An 18,134-nucleotide genomic window follows, 5' to 3' on the forward strand; every position below is an offset into this window, starting at 1 on the left:
TTACATTCATGGCTAGTCCACTGGTCTGGGGAGTAGCCCAAGTGGGAGTGCAGGCTCATGCCAGCTGTGAGGTTGGCAGTCAGCATTTGTTTGCCTCCAAGGAAGCTAATGCTTCAGACTGCCTGGGAGTAGGCTTTTCTACTCTTCACTTCCAATGCACTCAGACCCTGGGGCAGCAAAGTTGCCGGTTTCCATGGCAGCCTCTCCCTGGTAGAGGTTTAGCTGAGAGGGGCGGGGTGGGAGCTGCCCCAGGTAGAAAGACCACAGACTCGCCCTCTTCTTACTTGCCAGTCAGCAGTTTTCCAAGAAGAAACTTTTCCACTTGTTGCTTGTCTTTGGCTTATTATTAGGTCCTGAAATGGTTGGTTTTGACAATATTTTTCAGTGTCATGGTTTTGGGAGGAGGAAGAGGATTTGCAGAGGTCTTTGCTCTGCCGTCTGATGGACAGTCCCAGCCTCCAGACAGTGGCTGCTTCTGGAACATTACAAAACTACGTATATTTGGACCCTGTGCAGTTTATCATTCAGGTGGATCCAGGGATCCAGAATTTTTAAGAACTTTACAAAAGTTCCAGGACACACACTGGATTAAAGAAAAAAAAAAGCTAGTGTTTTAAAGGAGTTTGATTTTTACGTTTTTAAATGTATTAAAGTTTTTTATTTTATTTGACATCAATTGCAGTTTATTTTATGTTTGAATTATTCTAACCACCTTTCAGGCTATTTACTCTGGATAGTTTTAAAAGTTCACCGGGGTTATAATATCAATGCTGTTTTTGTAGTTTTAGTTTTTTCCTTATCTATATTAAATTTTTCTACTGTATAGTGCTTCTATCTGTTAAATTTTCAAATTATTTATGGATGAGAGAAACGTTATAGTTACAAAGAAATAAAGCTTCATCTACCTGCTTGTTCAGAAGTCCCCTCACCAGAGTAAGGTTCATGAGAGTGGGGACTTTTGTTATCTTGTTCACTGCTATATTTTAATTATCAGTACCTAGAATAATGCCTAGTTAGAGTAGGTTCTCAATAAATATTCAGTGAGTGAGTGAATGAATAACATAGGTTTCTAAAATGTTCAAGTCCTATAGGGAAGTTTTGTGCATACATGGGCATTTGGAAATAAGCAAATGAAATTATTGCTCAGCTGTGACATATTTATAAGCAAAAGTTCCAGAAGATGAAAGTGAAAGTTTTGGAGAGGTTTCAACTCAGATTCAAAAACAAACAGGCCACAAACAATCCACCTTAACGCACAGTCTGAATCTGTCAATGAAAACTTTAGAGACAGACTTGAAATAAAAAGGTGTTTATTTAGGGCTGCAGCCCAGGAGACACAGATTCCACAGGCGTCTGAATTGTGTTCTCCCAGACTACAAAATGGGGGAGACTTATAAAGGCAAAAGCCCACAAGGTTACAGTTAGTTACATGAGTTGTTTATCAAGAATTATAATTGGAGCTGGCAAGAGGCAGGGTGCTTGTTAAGCGAGGATTGGTTGGGATCCCAAATGGTTGCATAGTTACAATGGAAGACCTTGAGACCCTAGGTTGCAGCTGGCAGGTATTGTTCTGAACACGGCTAGGGGTGTCCTTGGGTCTGGTACAGCTCAAAGGAAGTTCAGATCCCCAGTGGTGCAGAGACTTGTCGGAGACCAGATCCTCAGTGGCCGCCCGACTGCATTTTTGTATGCCGGAACCATGATTACTCTATCATAATTTCAACTTGTCATTATACCCTCTGTACAGTTTTTTAAAATTTCAGACTCTCTCTTTTCTTACATATCCAGTATTACTTATAGCTTCACACTTCCGACACGTGCTGCTACTTACAGTCTGTTTGACTGAAATGGCACAAGATCCTCTTCAGATTAGGAAGTTGGCAAGGAGTGGGTAGGTCTGACTCTGTAAGGAACTCTTAGCGGTTGCCTATGTCATAAGACCAAAACAATGATTCTCACAGGAGTCCCACCACAGACTAGGTTCTGGGATAGAGCCGGGGTTGAGGACTGCTGGACTAACGTCTGCCTCATTTAAACCAGCCACCATTCAGGAATTGATTTTAATGGCTTTGTGGTATGACTATAAGCCTGGTATAACTATCCTTTCTTTGAGTTTTGAAGTGTATGTGTATCGCCAAATTCTCCCTTGATCATCTGTGGCAGGAATTTATGAAATGGTGGCTGAATAATCGGCAGATTTTTATTTTTAAAAAGAAAGGGAGAATGCGTCCCCGCTCTCAGTATCAGCACTCAGTTGTTTCTTATGGAATCACCATTGAATGCTAAGAGCCATCTTGTCACAATGCGTTTGCAAAAAGCATATGTAGTAGGGACTTTCAAACTTATATTTGATTAATAGGTGATTGGGATTGGATTGGAAAATAATAAAATTTGACTGGATTATAAAATGTCATGTTTTATCAAAAAATAATTGTGTCAGGAAATTTAATTGCCACTAAAAAGTAAATGAAAATGCCAGTGCACTGTTATTTTCCCTTAAGAGGAACTCTAGGATTTTGTGTATATACAGTGTAGCAGTGTGACCCATATTGCTTAGTTGTCTGTCTGTAACTTTTATTTTCCTTATGTTACATTATTCTTCCATCTGTCATTCTGTAATGGCTCCTTAAAGTTAAGATAGTTGGTATGCCATTAGCAAGACTAATCAGGGTATGCTTCGGCATACAACCTATTTACTACCCTTAAGATACAGGGCTGTAATCATTCTATTTTAGTAAATATTTAATTCACAAGAGAGGGATTAAAAGGCCCATCAGCCTTATTTTTATTATCCTGCTGAATGTCGTATTCTCAACATGAAGTTTATGTGTCGGGGAGTGTAACTTATGAAATGTTCTGCTTTATAAATAAGTGACCTTAATCAACTGATGTCAGTATAGGTTTTATTTCTCATGACTCCCTTTGTGGGATTTGTTTTTGAGTCACAAAGGTCATTTATGTCTTCCTTCTTTCCTTAGTCTTGTTTCCACTTTGGCTTTTTTTTTTTTTTTTTACTTTTGATTGTATTAGTTGGAGAAGAGCTCCCATTATTTCATATTATCCCCTATTTCAAATATTGAAGTGAATAAGAAGCATTGCAGACATAGGTAATTGAAGCTTTCAGTTGTCTCTTGACTGTTGGAAAGGGATGTGTTTATGTAGAACAGCCCGAGCCGGAGCAGTTTCTCCATTATCACTTAGTCTTATCTCTTCCCTTGAGAGTTTCAGTGGTGTGTTTGCTGCATTATTTCAGTCCGTATCTGTGACAAGTAACAGTAATAAGCCCAGATGAAGTCACTGTCTTCTTAGGCATGCTAATAATTACGTGAAAACTTACCCCACTTAGGATGTTGTTGCTTCAGCTGCTGGTAAGATGAAAGATGCTGCAGAGAGTACACTTCTATAGAAATCATGTTAGAGCAAATATCTCTTAACAAGATAGCCACAGATGAACCACCACAAAAGAACTGCTCTTACTAGAGAAATCAAAGAGTGACCTACAAAAAAACTTTCAACTTCCTGAACAAAATGTTTGTGCTAATTTTAGGCTATCTTCTTCATACATTTATGGGTGTCAGATTACTTTCCTACTAAAAAGTAGTAGTTTTGAGGTCTGTTTCTTTTCTCTAATTTGTTTGGTATTTAATTTTGTTTTCAAGTACTAGTGACTTGAGACCCTGTAAGTATGGAGCTTATCATTCAGAGCCGTTACAGGCTTTAGACACACCTTTCCAAATGAGTCACTTCTCTCAGTTCCTCAAATTATTAACTGAGGACCTAGACATATAAGTGTATGGAATATGTGCTTTTCATTTAATTTAATGAAATAACATGTAAATGAATCTAATTTAAATAGATTTAACTTCTGCCACAAACACGGGTTTTTAAAGTCAAGAAGACCTGGGATTAAATCCTTATTCCAGCAATTATTTTCTGTGCCGCTTTTAAGTTAATGAATCTCCAGGCCTCAGTTTCCTCATCTGTAAACCAGGAGTAACTATCTCTCTCTCTCTCCTGTAGGTGTTGTGTTAAATGACGTCACCTATTTGAATTCTCTATGCCCGGCAGATATTAGGTGTTATGCTTAATACGTGTTACCCTGTTCTCCATGCTTTCTCCATTTTTACCTACCCTACTTAACCTTTCCTGTCCCGTGTTTGTCTAAAAGTGCCTCCTCTGAGACTCCTGAAATTGAGGAATTTTCCTGGTGTTCAAGATCTTAGAAGAAAAATCCCAGGATTAATACTTGTTTTCTAAGAGGCTTAAACTCTTTCAGTGACTTTGGGCTAGAAGGTCTGTAAGCTTTGCTAGAGCTCAACTAATAACTTCAGGGGAATCTAGGATCAGCTGAGCCTGGAATAGGAGGTTAGCGCTCATCTGTGGTCCCCAGAGAGCAGTGCCTCAGCACTCAGCCAGTGGAACTTGGGAATGTCCAATTCTTGAATGCCCACAGACTTTACTGAATATCCAGTAAATAATGAGCCAGGACCCCACCTCAGGAAATGACCTGGGCAAATGTAATCATTAGCAAAAACATGTCACCATCATATTCGTAGTCAAATATAAACGTTTATTGAGTATCTACTATGGCAGTGTACCAGACTAAGCAAAGGGAGACATAAACTTGTCATAATAATAGCAACTAAGAGTCAATGAGGTCTTGCTATGCACTAAGAACTACATGAAACATCCTATGTGAGGAACCTTTATTAATCCCCACAATGAGAATATGAGATAGATGAGGTCACATGCCTAAAACTATTATTATTAGGGTGGATCAGAGGAGAAAAGGAATCATTGTGGGTTGGGTGGTCCTGAGGGAGGTAGGATTTGAACTGTGTCTTGAGGATGAGTACAATTTAGGTAAGTAGCAAGGAAGAGTTAGGAGGTCTTGACTAGGAATATCTAAGTGGTTAAGGCTAAGAATATTATTTATTAATTCATCATATGCGTTGGGTGTTTTCGTTTCCATAACTGGTCTTGTAGTGTGTGTCACCTTCAACGACTCATATTCTTGAGCTGATATCATGTTTTTGAGATCTATGTTCATATACAAGGTCTAGTTCTCCCCTTTTAATAGCTGTATAGTATTCCTTTGTATGAATAGAACACAATTTACCTATTCCCCTATTGAATTTTAGGTTGTTTCTGATGTTTTGGTACTATAAGCAACAGTGTAATAGACATAGTCACATGTATAACTATGAACACAGTATGAAGGTACATAAACGTATAAGTGGAATGGGTGGTATTTATATTTTCAATTTTACTAGATGCTACCAGATTGCCCTTCAAAATAGCTATACTAATTTATATCCCACAAGCCACGCACACATGCTCCCATGTTTCCACAAGCCCCAATATTTGTACGATAAGAATTTTTACCAATCCAGCGGGTAAAAAGTGCTATTTTGGCTTAATTTGTATTTTCCCAATAATAAGTGATATTGAACATCTTTCTAAACATCTTGGCCATCTTGGTTTTCACTTTTGGTAGCTCATCTTTATTGCTTCATATACTGAGGGTTTGCATATAACTGTGACTTTTAAAAATGTGACTTTATAAGGCACTGGTTTATGGTGTTTAAGTTTCAGAAAAGAGGGTTTCAGGAGTGGTAGCTTTTAAAAAATATTTTTGTTTTGTTTATTTTCTTTAAAAATGAAAGCGCAGTGAAATAGGACTGAAGGGTCTCTTGGATTTGGAAAGAAAAATGCACAGTGTTTTGACAGGAGCCTGTGATGTGATCTGAGACTTTTTTGAACTCCACTTTAGACAAGGGAAGGAAATTTCCAGCTGAGACACAACAAAAACCTAACAGGTGATTAGGGAGACGATTGATGCCTTTGCACTTGGAAAATGAGGTACAGCAGGAACCAGTCCTAGAAAGGGCTTGTTCGCATTACAGAAGCCAGAGATGCAGGCAGCCCGGGCCTGAATGATGTGTGCAGAGCAGTTATGCCGAAACCCAGCAAGTTTATTTATGCTCCCAGAAGGTTGAGACACAAAACTCAAGGCTTAAGCTAGTGGTGTAGCCTCATATCGTTGAACTTGAAAGCCATGTTCAAGGAGAGAAACAACTTGGAATTAAACATGTGGATATGGAACATATATCGTAGTTCTATCTCAGATTCTGTTTGCTTTTAAAGTTTACAAGTTTGTTAGGGCATTCTGTTCCCATACAATAGTGCTTCCCAAATCTCAGTCATTCATTTAACCACCCAAAGGTTTTTTTCCACAAGTGTCGCATGAACAATCATTTATTTTAGCCTTGACCTGGGCAGGGATGTTCATGAATTCATACAGTTGTTACGTTTTTGTTTGTCCTAATGCACGTGAGAATAAATCCCAAGCTATTAAAAATCAGTGCATTGTCAGTGTACCGCGTAAAAATTCCTGTCTTCATCAAAGAACTTACTGTACTCAGGTAAACACTGTCATTAAAAGGGTTTCAATCCTCCTTCTAACCTGAATTTTGGTTGTAGTGCTCCAGTCTCTAGCCCAGGGTAACAAACTGTAAGTCTTCACAGGCTACTGTCTAATGAAAACTGGACTGAGAGGCAATAGAGTTTATGAAAAAGCAGCCAAAATACTGTAAACTTTTCTCCTGATCAGGAGATCACAGACGACAAAGAAGTTCAAATGCCCAGTGTGATACATTTATACCCGAGGGTAATGATCTCAAGTTCTATGTGCAAAATATATTATGCACAATTACACCGCATTCTCTTCCATTCATTGAGCCCATCAGAATTTATGTGAATGTGAATGACATCTTTATAAGGATCAAGGATGTAATTTATAAAACATATCGTTTACAAAATCGGTAGCTGATTCGTAGTAACAAGTCGCATGTGATAGTTCTCAAGTATCACAGCGTTGTTTTGGGGATTTCACTGCACTGAATCCTCTAAAATCTAACCATCGAGACGGCTGAGTGGACAGCAGGATGTCAGGTGAAGTAAGTACAGATAGTCCCTGGCTTAAGATTGTTTGTCTTAGGATTTGGGGACTTTACAATGGTGCAAAAGGAATATGCATTGAGTAGAAACTGTACTTGGAATTTTACTCTTTTCCCAGGGCTAGTGATATGCAGCACAGATAATCTCTCGTGATGCTGGCAGGGCAGCCACAGCTGCCATTCAGCCACGGGATCATGAGGGGAAACCACTGACACACTTAGAGCCATTCTGTTTTTCAGTACAGTATTTAATAACTGATATGAGATATTCAAGGCTGTATAAAATAAGCTTTGTGTTAGATGATTTTTGTGCAACTGTAGGTTAATGTAAGTGTTCTGAATGTGTTTAAGGTAGTCTAGACTAAGCTATAATGATCTGTAGGTTAGATGTATTAAACGCATTTTTGACTTATGGTATTTTCAACTGAAAATGAGTAACGTAAGTGTTGTGAACACTTCAAATGTATAGCATCCTTTAATAAGCTTTTTCTTTTTTAATATAGTGGCCTCATTCCTAGTTCAGTTTTATGACATAACCCTTGCCCTGATATAACTTTCTCACAATCCATTCTTGTTATCTTACTAAATTTTATGTATCCATTTAGACTGTCTTAAATTCCTTTTAAAACAAGGTAGGGGGCTTCCCTGGTGGCGCAGTGGTTGAGAGTCTCTGCCTGCCAATGCAGGGGACACGGGTTCGTGCCCCGGTCCGGAAGGATCCCACGTGCCGCGGAGCGGCTGGGCCCGTGAGCCATGGCCGCCGAGCCTGCGCGTCCGGAGCCTGTGCTCCGCAACGGGAGAGGCCGCAACAGTGAGAGGCCCGCGTACCACAAAAAAAAAAACCCAACAAGGTGGGATGTGAATACTTAAGAATAAAATCACATAAAGCATTCCCTACCTGCTAGGCTTAAGGCTTTTCCTAAATCTGCTCTTAGCACTCATCAAATCAAGTTGAATAATACTGATTTGGAGTTTTTTCTAACAGCAGAAAAAAAAAATCTAGTCTCTTACACATAAGAACTGAATTTATGTGTTTTCAAAGTGATGTCTGTCTTCTCAACTATTTGAGAAAATAATGGCATGATATTTTTGTGTGCTTCAGAGTTTGAAAATCACCTTGACTGCTGTCTTGCTCTAGAAAATAGAAATACAATAGATATCATCTGTTGTTCAGTTTCTGTTCCCTAATTTAATTTTATAACAAATTCAGAGATGGAATCTTTGTAACAGATAGTTGGGTTTTTTTTGATTTTGTGATAAAGATTTTTTTTTCTCTTGGAAAGACTAGAACAAAAGTGAGAAAAAGGCATATCTTGGCATATCTGTCAAGATATATTATTTTTGCCAGAAAAGGAGGGGGCGCCTTCCTCTTCACAAGAATGAATTGATTTTACAGCAGCTGCCCTTGAAATAGATACATTTATTGAAAACTCCTACTGATCTCCAATCCCTATATAAAAAGGAAAACCATTTTTTCTATAAGAAAACAGAAATCTCACGTACATATATGCAAGGTCCATGTGATCAAATATTACATGGTCATAAAGTCAAAAGGCAACTGAGGCAGCTGTGTAGACTTGCCATGGGTTCAGCTTGACCACATGAGAAATGTGTGGAAAGCCCAAATTCCAACAAGCATTTGCTGAGTTTAATCTTTTTCCTCTGGGGTTGGATTACATAAATATGATTTTATTGCCCATGTTAATAATTTTAAAGTTGCTAATAAATTGTGTGGTTCCTGAACAAGAGTATAGATGCCCTACGTAATTGGAAATTAATTCTAAATCATGAAGCTTTATTTGGGGGCTAAATAAATCTATTTTTAGAAAGTAATACTATTTGACATTCATGTAGTCTGTTATAACCTCCCCAAAGGGCAATACTTGACGTTCCTTTATAAATTAAAACCTTATGTTACTGAGGTTACGGTTTCAGATCATAATGGAAAATGGAAACTATTTTGTTTCTATTTACGGCAAGGTAAAAGAAAGTCATGGTTTTTTTTGCAATCTGCTTTATTAGTTTTATGATAAATGTGTCTATGTGTCTTTTGCCACCTTCGCTTACATCGCTTGAATAACAAAAGAAGGAAACACTAACAATCTTGGTGTGGACTCTGGGATGAAAGGAAAATGAGAAATATCACATATTTTAAAAAGCTTTAAGAATTTGGGGCTGTTGATATATTAGTGCTAATGAAAAATGAATTTGTGTGTGTGTATTTTTTAAATTTTGAGTGTAATTTAAAAATAAGTAATTGCCCTTTGAATATCCTTATCTCCAGCTAAATATTAAAATGGTATTAGCACATTTTGCTAGTATGTTGCTGAACTCTGCTAATTTCCTCCTAGAGTTTGATTAGTAATGGGAGCAAAATTTTGATTTAATTCATTTTATCACAATCAAGAAAAAGCAAAACTAAAAGATCTTGAAAGAATCTGGACCTATGTGTGTGGAAGATAGGGGAAAAAAGAAGCTTTCTGATTTAGGTAAGGTTCGATGAAGTAAAGGCATATGTCAGCTTTCATGTCTCATGGACCCCTCGGCCAGGGTGGTTGGTAGGGGTCTTCCAGGCAGGAAGAGCTTTCTCTCTCCTACAGAGGCAGGCCTTCTGCTCGCTAGATCATCTGGACTCAATATTTTCCTTGGCAGCTAAAAGAAAAGTTGCTACAAGGAAGTTAGTCTGTACTCCCCATAGACGTTGACCTCTCCTCCAAAGGAAAATGCTTGGCAATCTGATATTCTTGCCATGCCCTTCCAAAAAATAAATAAATGACTACTGAGGCAGCATTCTTATTCACATATAAAAGAAACCTTTTGTGCCATTATCCTCGTGTGGCCTTATATCTCTGTTAGTACCAAGATATCTAAGAGCAAAATATAGTATTTCAACTTAGGTCAAAAATTTTATTGAAGAAGGCTTCCCTGGTGGCGCAGTGGTTGAGAGTCCGCCTGCCGATGCGGGGGGCGCGGGTTCGTGCCCCGGTCCGGGAAGATCCCACATGCTGCGGAGCGGCTAGGCCCGTGAACCATGGCCACTGAGCCTGCGTGTCCGGAGCCTGTGCTCCGCAACGGCAGAGTCCACAACAGTGAGAGGCCCGCGTACCGCAAAAAAAAAAAAAAAAAAGAAAGAAATTTTATTGAAGAGTCTGAACAAGTATCATCAACATTGTTTTTTCCATATATCAAGACATATACCTGAGGTCTAGAATATGTTTTTCTGTTGAACCCATGTGGAAAGGGAAGCTAGGTATCTTCTAGTCCAAAACTTGGCAAAATCTTAGGTAGGTGAATATAGGCTAATAAAGTAATTATTTCTTAATCTAGATATTGTACTTAAGTCTATACCAGCCCTTTAATTAAGTTTGGTGGAAGGTTTTTCAGTGGAAAGTTCTTCAGTGGAAGGTTCTCTACTTGAATGTAACGTGATGGTTTGCAAGAGCAGGCATGCTGGAGTAAAACAGGACATTCCTTTCTTGAGCCTGAACTGATTCCACTGTGAGAAGATGTGCTTCTCTGAGCAACAGTGAGAATTTAAACAGAAATGACTGGGGCAAGGTTAGATCCCTGTGTTTGAGGAAATAGTCTAAATCCACTTCAGAGAATAAAGCCACTTTTTTTTTTTTTCAAAATGAATTTGGCACCCTTGTAAGACTTATGACCCAAATAAAATAACTAAAACGAAAAAGTAAATTGCAATGAACTTTTTTAACATTACTCTTTGACTTGCTTTTGAGGCCAAAGATATAGATATTGAGCAATATATAAGTGTATATATATGTATATAAATTATTTAATATTTGCTTCGCTTAGACCTAATTTGATCTTGTGTGTAAATTACACCTTGATTCAGATGACCCAATCATTGTGACTTGTGATATACCCATTCTTACACTACTCTTTCAACAACTATGTTTAATATTAAGTAAAAAAACAAAAACAAAATTCCATCGTGTTATCTTGTCAAAATGAGACAAATTGAGAAACGGAAACTAACCATATGTTGACACGTCAACTTCCCCCAAATATGCCGGAGTACTTACTTTGCTCATTACTTTCATGGGTTGGTGAAGGACCACAAGCTTTTGGTACAGAATAAAGTGTTATTTTTCAAGGCTTGATTGTTATTCTCCTAAAAGTCAGTTTTCAAACCACCTCCATTTCTGTGCACTTGTAACTTTTCATATTAATGATATTTTAACACTGAAACATTTGGAAAGGAATTTAGAGATTACCTAGTGACCCTGACAACCAAGGCAGGAATTCTTTATACAACATCCCTGACAGATTATCAGCTAACCTTTACTTGTGCATTTCCAATAGGAGGGAGGTTGTCACTTTGTGTATCAACCCATTCCATAGTCGGACAGCTATACATTTTATAAAATTTACCTTCATGTTAAGCTGAACTCTGTCACTCTAGAACTTCCGGTCATTAATCCACTCATCTGCCTAGATCAACATAGAGTAAGTCAGTATCTCCTTCCTTTTGTCAACCCTCAAGTATTTGAAGATGGATGCCATGTTCTGCTTAATTGTTTAAATCCCTTTAAGATGTAAAATTACATGCCACTCCTTCTGCCCTTCCTAAAATAGATTACCACCATCTCTCAATGCATTCTTTGTTTTTATGGCCTTCAGAAATAACTACAAACAGAATTAAACACCATGTTCTAAATGGAATATGAACACAGAGTAAAATAGGACAAAGGTCTGCATATCCCTCCCTCTCTTCCTCCTTCCCTTCCTTCCTTCTTTCTTCCTTCCTTTATATAATGCTGACTGTGTACCAGGCACTTTTCTAAGCACTTGGCAAATACTGACTTCCCCAAACTTTATTTTAAACCTAAGGATTAAGTCTTAAAATGAGGAAACAGCGCCAGAGGGGCTCAGTGACTTGTTCAATGCCTCACAGCTAGCAAGCGGTATGAGGCCATCTGACTCCAGGGCCATGCTTCTAAGAGCCTAGGCTGTCTCTCTTGATCTATATTTAGCTCTTTGTTCCTGGATCCGTAAACTTCATGACCTTTATAAACGAATTTTGTCTTACTGCGTAATAAATTGAAACATATAGTCCTTTGTAATATATACTGCTGTCTAACAAGCTTTCTCCCAAGCTCTACTGGGATAATTGATATTTTGTGATGAAATTTAAATGTATATATTTTTATTCTTGTCAACCTTACCCGTGAGGTAAGTATGGTGGCCCAAATAAGTACGGTAGCCACATTATATATTTCCTATGCTTTAAGAAATGGGGCTGAGTTTTATAATAGAACATATTTCTAAACAATGATATCTAATTAATAGGTAATTTAAGGGCTCTTTAACCAAACATCTATGTAAATAAGTAAACAAATGAATATTTAAAAGAGAAATTTCATGGAGACAGTCTTTTTGGGCACAGTGAAACACCTACATTGAAAAATCGTGCAAGGTACAAAACCAAAACTTTGTCATGTGTACATAGCATGTAATGACTCTGGAACCCATTTGTGGTTGATTGTTTGTCTAACCAGACCACAAAGTCTTAACCAAGTTTGCAAGGTGGTGAAATAGACAATTTGGACTTGGTTCAAGTTCACTTCAGTTCCCCACTGAACAAGAAGGGCAATGATGTCAAAGAGAACAGGATATCAGTGAGGAGTTGCAGTTACAAGGGACCTGCATTGTTCCTTTTTCTCATAAAAGCCCACCCAAAGTACAAAGCGGGGAAAGTGAAGTGGACAGTCAGACCCCTGAGCTAGCTCAATTGTGTGCCGTTGGTGGGCTGGAGCCACGTCTCCCTCAAGGTCTGTTTACCACCACAAAAGGCAAATTTACAGCCTGATGATGACCTACCTCTTTGCTCTGTTTCTTTCTGCAGCACAGGGCCTACATAGGCTGTTCTTGGTTGACCAGAACCCTAGTCATTGTTCCTCCCAAAGTATTTCATTTTATTCCAGGTCATTATTCCACTATGGCAGAAGCCATTAACTCTAAGGAATTGATGGTTCTGAGTACTATCTTATATCAAAGAAGGAAGCAATTTTTGCATATTATTTACTGAGCATAATGCTTCATGTTAAAGATATATATATATAGATATATATAGATATAGATATATGAATATGATGTGCTTCTTGTCCTCAAAAATCTTCAAAGCCTTTTGGGAGAGAATCACATGCAAATAAATAATGGTAGATTAGGTTTTTATGATATTGTATATAAACTGCTTTTGGAAACATAGTTAAGGGAGCAGTTAATTCCCAGAGAGGTGAGGGGAGGGGAGTGTGGGATACTGTCGGGGCTTCAGAGAGAAGGTGACCTTGGTATTATTATGAGACAAGTAAATTAAGAAAGAACATATTTCACCCACAAGAGACATTGATGTTTCTTAAGAAAAAAAGCTATTGATTACTCTCGAATTTTCAGCATGTTTTACTAGAGACCTAAGATTGGCATGTATTGACAGTAAATATAAAAGTAGATTACTTTATCAAGCTATGACTTCTGAGAAAGCAATGACCTTAGAAAAACTAGAAATATGAGTTTTATAAGTATCCAGGTTTAGGAGCCCCTGTCCCTCTGCAAATACATAGGTTTTCTCCATGATTTTTAACCCACCTGCACCTTCCCCCTTTATAAGTGACTTCATGAGATTGAAGCAGCCAAGACAGTATATCTGGGCTAGAAATCTGTGATACAAACCAAAACCTAATTTCTCCCATTAGATTCAGTTTTAGATGACCTCCTTTCAATTCTTGTAAACATCATTACTACTCAAATTCACCTCCATCCTTTATTCCAAGAATGAGGAGAGGGCTTCCCTGGTGGCGCAGTGGTTGAGAGTCCGCCTGCCAATGCAGGGGACACGGGTTCGTGCCCCAGTCCGGGAAGATTCCCACATGCCGTGGAGCGGCTGGGCCCATGAGCCATGGCTGCTGAGCCTGCGCGTCCGGAGCCTGCACTCCACAGTGGGAGAGGCCACCAACAGTGAGAGGCCCGCGTACCGCATTAAAAAAAAAAAAAAAAGAATGAGGAGAAGCTTGTGTTAGAGCCAGACAGCTTGCAATAGATAATCATAATTGAATTTTTGTGCAAGAACCCTCCCCATTTGTTATAACACTAGACTAAGTGTTTTCAATTTTATTAAAAATATTACTTCTGCAAAATAGAATTTCATTGTACTTTTTCTGTTCTCTTTTTTAAAATCTCAAACCCTTCTTGCTCTTGAGTATCTCATTCATAATTGTTAGGCGAAAGTGGTATATGAATTCTGCAGTGCTTTAAACATAATATTGGACTAGAAAGTAGCTAGTCTCTTGAACTATTGTAGGCTGTTGGAATAGAGAGCAAAATGGACCTAAAATAGCTTCCTCAAAGATGTTCTAAGGAAAAAAAATTAAAAAGCACGATCTGGGAAATAATAGCCCAGTGATAGAGTAATGTTTATTTTAAAAATCGTTTGTGAATGGGACACAGGTGGCTAGATTAATTGCCTCCTTTCTGCTATTTACTTGTACTATTTTCAAGAATTTAATAGGCATTATCTCATCAGCTTTAAAGTATATATGAGAATCAGATAAAAGATAGAAAATAACTTCCCTATTTGACAAAGACCTGCTTTACTTTATGAATTTGGGGTTGATGGTTGTATTTACCATAGCCTCTTCCATATGAAAAGTCCAGAGTTCATTTGTACCTCAAAGTTGTGTGTATCATTATAAATGACAAGAAGGAATGCAGAGTTTAAATCTTTTTTTAGGTGCTTCTTAGAAATCTGTGATTGTCAGTATTAATAGTGGTCTATTTAACTATCAGTCCAATGTTAATGCACTGTGCTGTTGAAAATGGATACATAATATTAGCTCCATGGTTCCTGTGACTTTGGAATTACAGGTGCACAGAGTGGGTCCACAAGCAATATTAATTGAAATAATGAGACCAAGTCAAGAATCTAAAAAGCTCAAACTAGTGAATAGAGTCTTATACACACAGGTATATACTTGGTCACTCTTATGTCACAAAATGCTTAGTAAGCAATCTTCAGCTAGTGATTATAGTTAAAATTAGATGATTGTGAAGCATGCATGCAAATTCAGTATAGCAGATCATTCTGAATAAAGTAACACAGATGTAAAGACCTTCGTCTATTCCTATTTTACAGACAGTGCATAATAAAGATTGTCACTTATGTATGTTGTTATCTCCATTTCCTAAATACTTAATACTCGACAATGTCATTATCTGTCTATGGATATATTTAAGCATGATTTAGGAATCCTTTGTGACTACCCAGCCTCCTATAATCACAGCACTAGTTTTAGTAATAGATGGGAAAAATATTAAAATAAATGTTGCAGATCCTTAATACAGGCAAGCAGACACCCACAATTAAGTTAGTTCTCAATAAAAGAAAAAAAAAGGGACTCTCTGGACTATCAGTGGAATAATCTGATTTTTAGTTTACTGTGTGTGTGTATATAGTGAACAATGTCAAACTCTGTGTTTTCAGACCCAGAGGCAATCACTCTCTCTATCATCATGAACCATCTTCCTCTAAGCGGCACAATAAGGATAACAAAACCCATTTCAGTCTCAATTTTAGTTTAATTCCCAGCTGGAACTTGAAATGAGACTGCAATGAACTTGAACTTGCAGCAGTGATTATCTCATACGTGCATATAAAAGTGTTCAGATACAGTAGCAGTGTTTCCAGATACTACACTGAAGGCATTCACTTTTGCAGAAACAGATGAAAAATGGAGTGTCGGGCTCCCCAAATTATTACTGACCACAGGGCAGCCAGCAGGTTTTGTTCTATTTTACTTTCTATATAACAGGATGACAGAACAGCATGATAGCATGATCAGAGTATTTTTTTAAATGACCTGTAGAGCTACATTTCCCTCAGAAGTTTCTAAATTAATGCATAAAATGTCAGCAAATGTTATCTGAAGAAAACACATGAAGGCAAAGGTTGATGATGTATATCACTAAGTGCATTTAGCAATACGTTGATTAGAATTATAAAATATTTCTTAAAAAAAAAGAACAGATCTCCTCAGTGTCTAAATAGTTCCCTAACACCATTTAGGCTTTTAGGAAGACACATTCATTCCTTTGGCTGTCACAGGCATCATTTAGTATTTTATTACTAAAGCACTGAATTACATTTTGTGAACATGGATGAATGATTGTGCCTACTTATGCATTTAATAAGCCAGAATTCAAGTAGGAATAAGTTAAGCCTCCACTAGATGAGGGAATGGTTGCTGGAGTTTATGTCACCGGGTAAAAAAAAAATCGACACAAGAAAGACCTGAGTTGGGGTTCTTATTGTATCATTTTTACTCTCTGGTAGAGAGATTGCTAATTAGTAACTCACTGTCATCCCACAATTTTCTACATGTAGGTTATCTTCTCCATGATTTCTTAGAGATAGAAAGATGTGGGTAGATTCTGAGTTAAACATTCAAGCATATCTAAAGTATTTTTTGAGAAGCTGGCCCATGACTAAAGGTACAACTTTAACTTTTCTTGAGGTGAGAATGTGGTGGCCCGCCGCTGGGACAAAGAATACGAGTCAGGATCTCTCATGTTTCTTAATCAGATACCAAGGTTGGCACTACTATCACCAGTGTCTAGAAACACACAGTTTTCCTTTCTGTTAATAACACAGAATGTTGCCATCTACTTAGCATCTGCTTTGGATCAGGCATTACCATTTCTCACAAAACTCCCTCCCCAGAATGCCTACTAGAAACTCATCCTCTGTGTAGAATTCATATTCATGTTGAAACACACATCCGATCAGTCCCCTCCTGTGTGCTTAAGAACATGTCAGTGACCCGTCATGTGATCACTCATTTCCCGGCCTTTTCCTTCTCCACAGCCCTTTTCTTCCCAACCCCTGGGTCCTTGAAGCACTCTGTCCTTTGCACGCACTTTAACAAAAATCTACGAAGTGACCTCCTGAGAAACACCTGCTCAAGTCCAAGAACTAGCATGTTTCTGGCTCCCCAAAGCCCCCAACACATTTATATATTGAAGTCCTAGGAAAACTCCACTATAAAGAAGCTTGACTTTTGTTAACCCAGTGCTACACATCCATTGAAACTCATGGGACACACTATGGGAAATTCTGTCTTAGGAAACTAGGCAATTTAAGCACTGTAAATTTTGGCCAGTAGATAAGATAAAGGCATTATTTTCAAAATGATATTTAATGAAAGCATTCAATGTATTCTTTGACTGTAGGTGTTTTCAGAGAATTAGTGTTATTTTATAAATATGTACCTTTTAAAGGAGAAGTAGAGAGAAGAAAAAGAAACCTCTGTGTTTAATTTATACCTATATGCGAGTGCTTTAGTTTGTATTTATTAACATAGAAGAACATGGGTTATACTTAAGTGATCAGGTAGCAATTTCTGGAGAAACAAATTTTAAATAAGTAATTCCTAGGGAATAAATGAACTAGTTTAATAATAAAAGAGTTTCTCTTTAGAAACTATTATGCATTTTAATAACTTAGTATGCATCCAACCTCTTAATTATCGTTATCTAAATTGAATACTTATAATTATTCAAGGTATAAATATTTGAACAAAAATCCAAATATATATTAATGATTTTTGATTGAAAGTATTATAGCAAAACATTATTTGTAGTGAGGTGGACCTAGTCATACAGAGTGAAGTAAGTCAGAAAGAGGAAAACGAAGAGCTGATTCACTTTGTTATAAAGCAGAAACTAACACACCATTGTAAAGCAATTATACTCCAATAAAGATGTTAAAAAAAAAACATCATCAGAATTAAATGGTTATTTCAGGTAGACTACAATGAATTATAAGATTGAGCAACTCAGTTCTTTTGTTACATATGGTTAAATTAAACATGGACTAGAAATGTAAGAGAAATAAACACCATAACATGTGTAATAATAAAAGCAAGCAAGCAGTATTCTACAAATAAAATATCTTTTGGTTCAAAAGAATCAAACTGTCCAACAGCCCATCAAATTTGTACTTGTAAAGTTTAGAAAAATATTTAGAGAGAGTAATACAATATGCATTGTTAGAATGTATAAATCATTAGAACAAAGTATTATTTGAAATAATTCTTAAATACTCTTTTCTTAAAATCATTACTGTGCACTGCAACTTTCATAGAGATGATTCTTTGTTACATT

General features: G+C 37.4%; 1 protein-coding gene across 10 annotated transcripts in view; it reads left to right on the plus strand.

Moving 5' to 3' along the window:
* The window catches only part of INPP4B (inositol polyphosphate-4-phosphatase type II B), a 718,440-nt gene that overhangs the window by 679,077 nt on the left and 21,229 nt on the right, over positions 1 to 18,134 (plus strand). For 7 of the 10 annotated variants that reach the window (XM_067736786.1, XM_067736785.1, XM_067736787.1 and 4 more), the window contains one exon: positions 386 to 665. The exons of the other annotated variants lie outside the window; for them this stretch is intronic. In XM_067736786.1, coding sequence (XP_067592887.1) covers positions 386 to 617 — 232 coding nt within the window. In that variant the 3' untranslated portion in view covers positions 618 to 665. Of the gene's footprint in view, positions 1 to 385; positions 666 to 18,134 lie in introns of those variants that run through there. 10 annotated transcript variants of the gene reach the window in all.

This window comes from Pseudorca crassidens, chromosome 4, assembly GCF_039906515.1.
Source record: "Pseudorca crassidens isolate mPseCra1 chromosome 4, mPseCra1.hap1, whole genome shotgun sequence".
NCBI lineage: Eukaryota > Metazoa > Chordata > Mammalia > Artiodactyla > Delphinidae > Pseudorca > Pseudorca crassidens.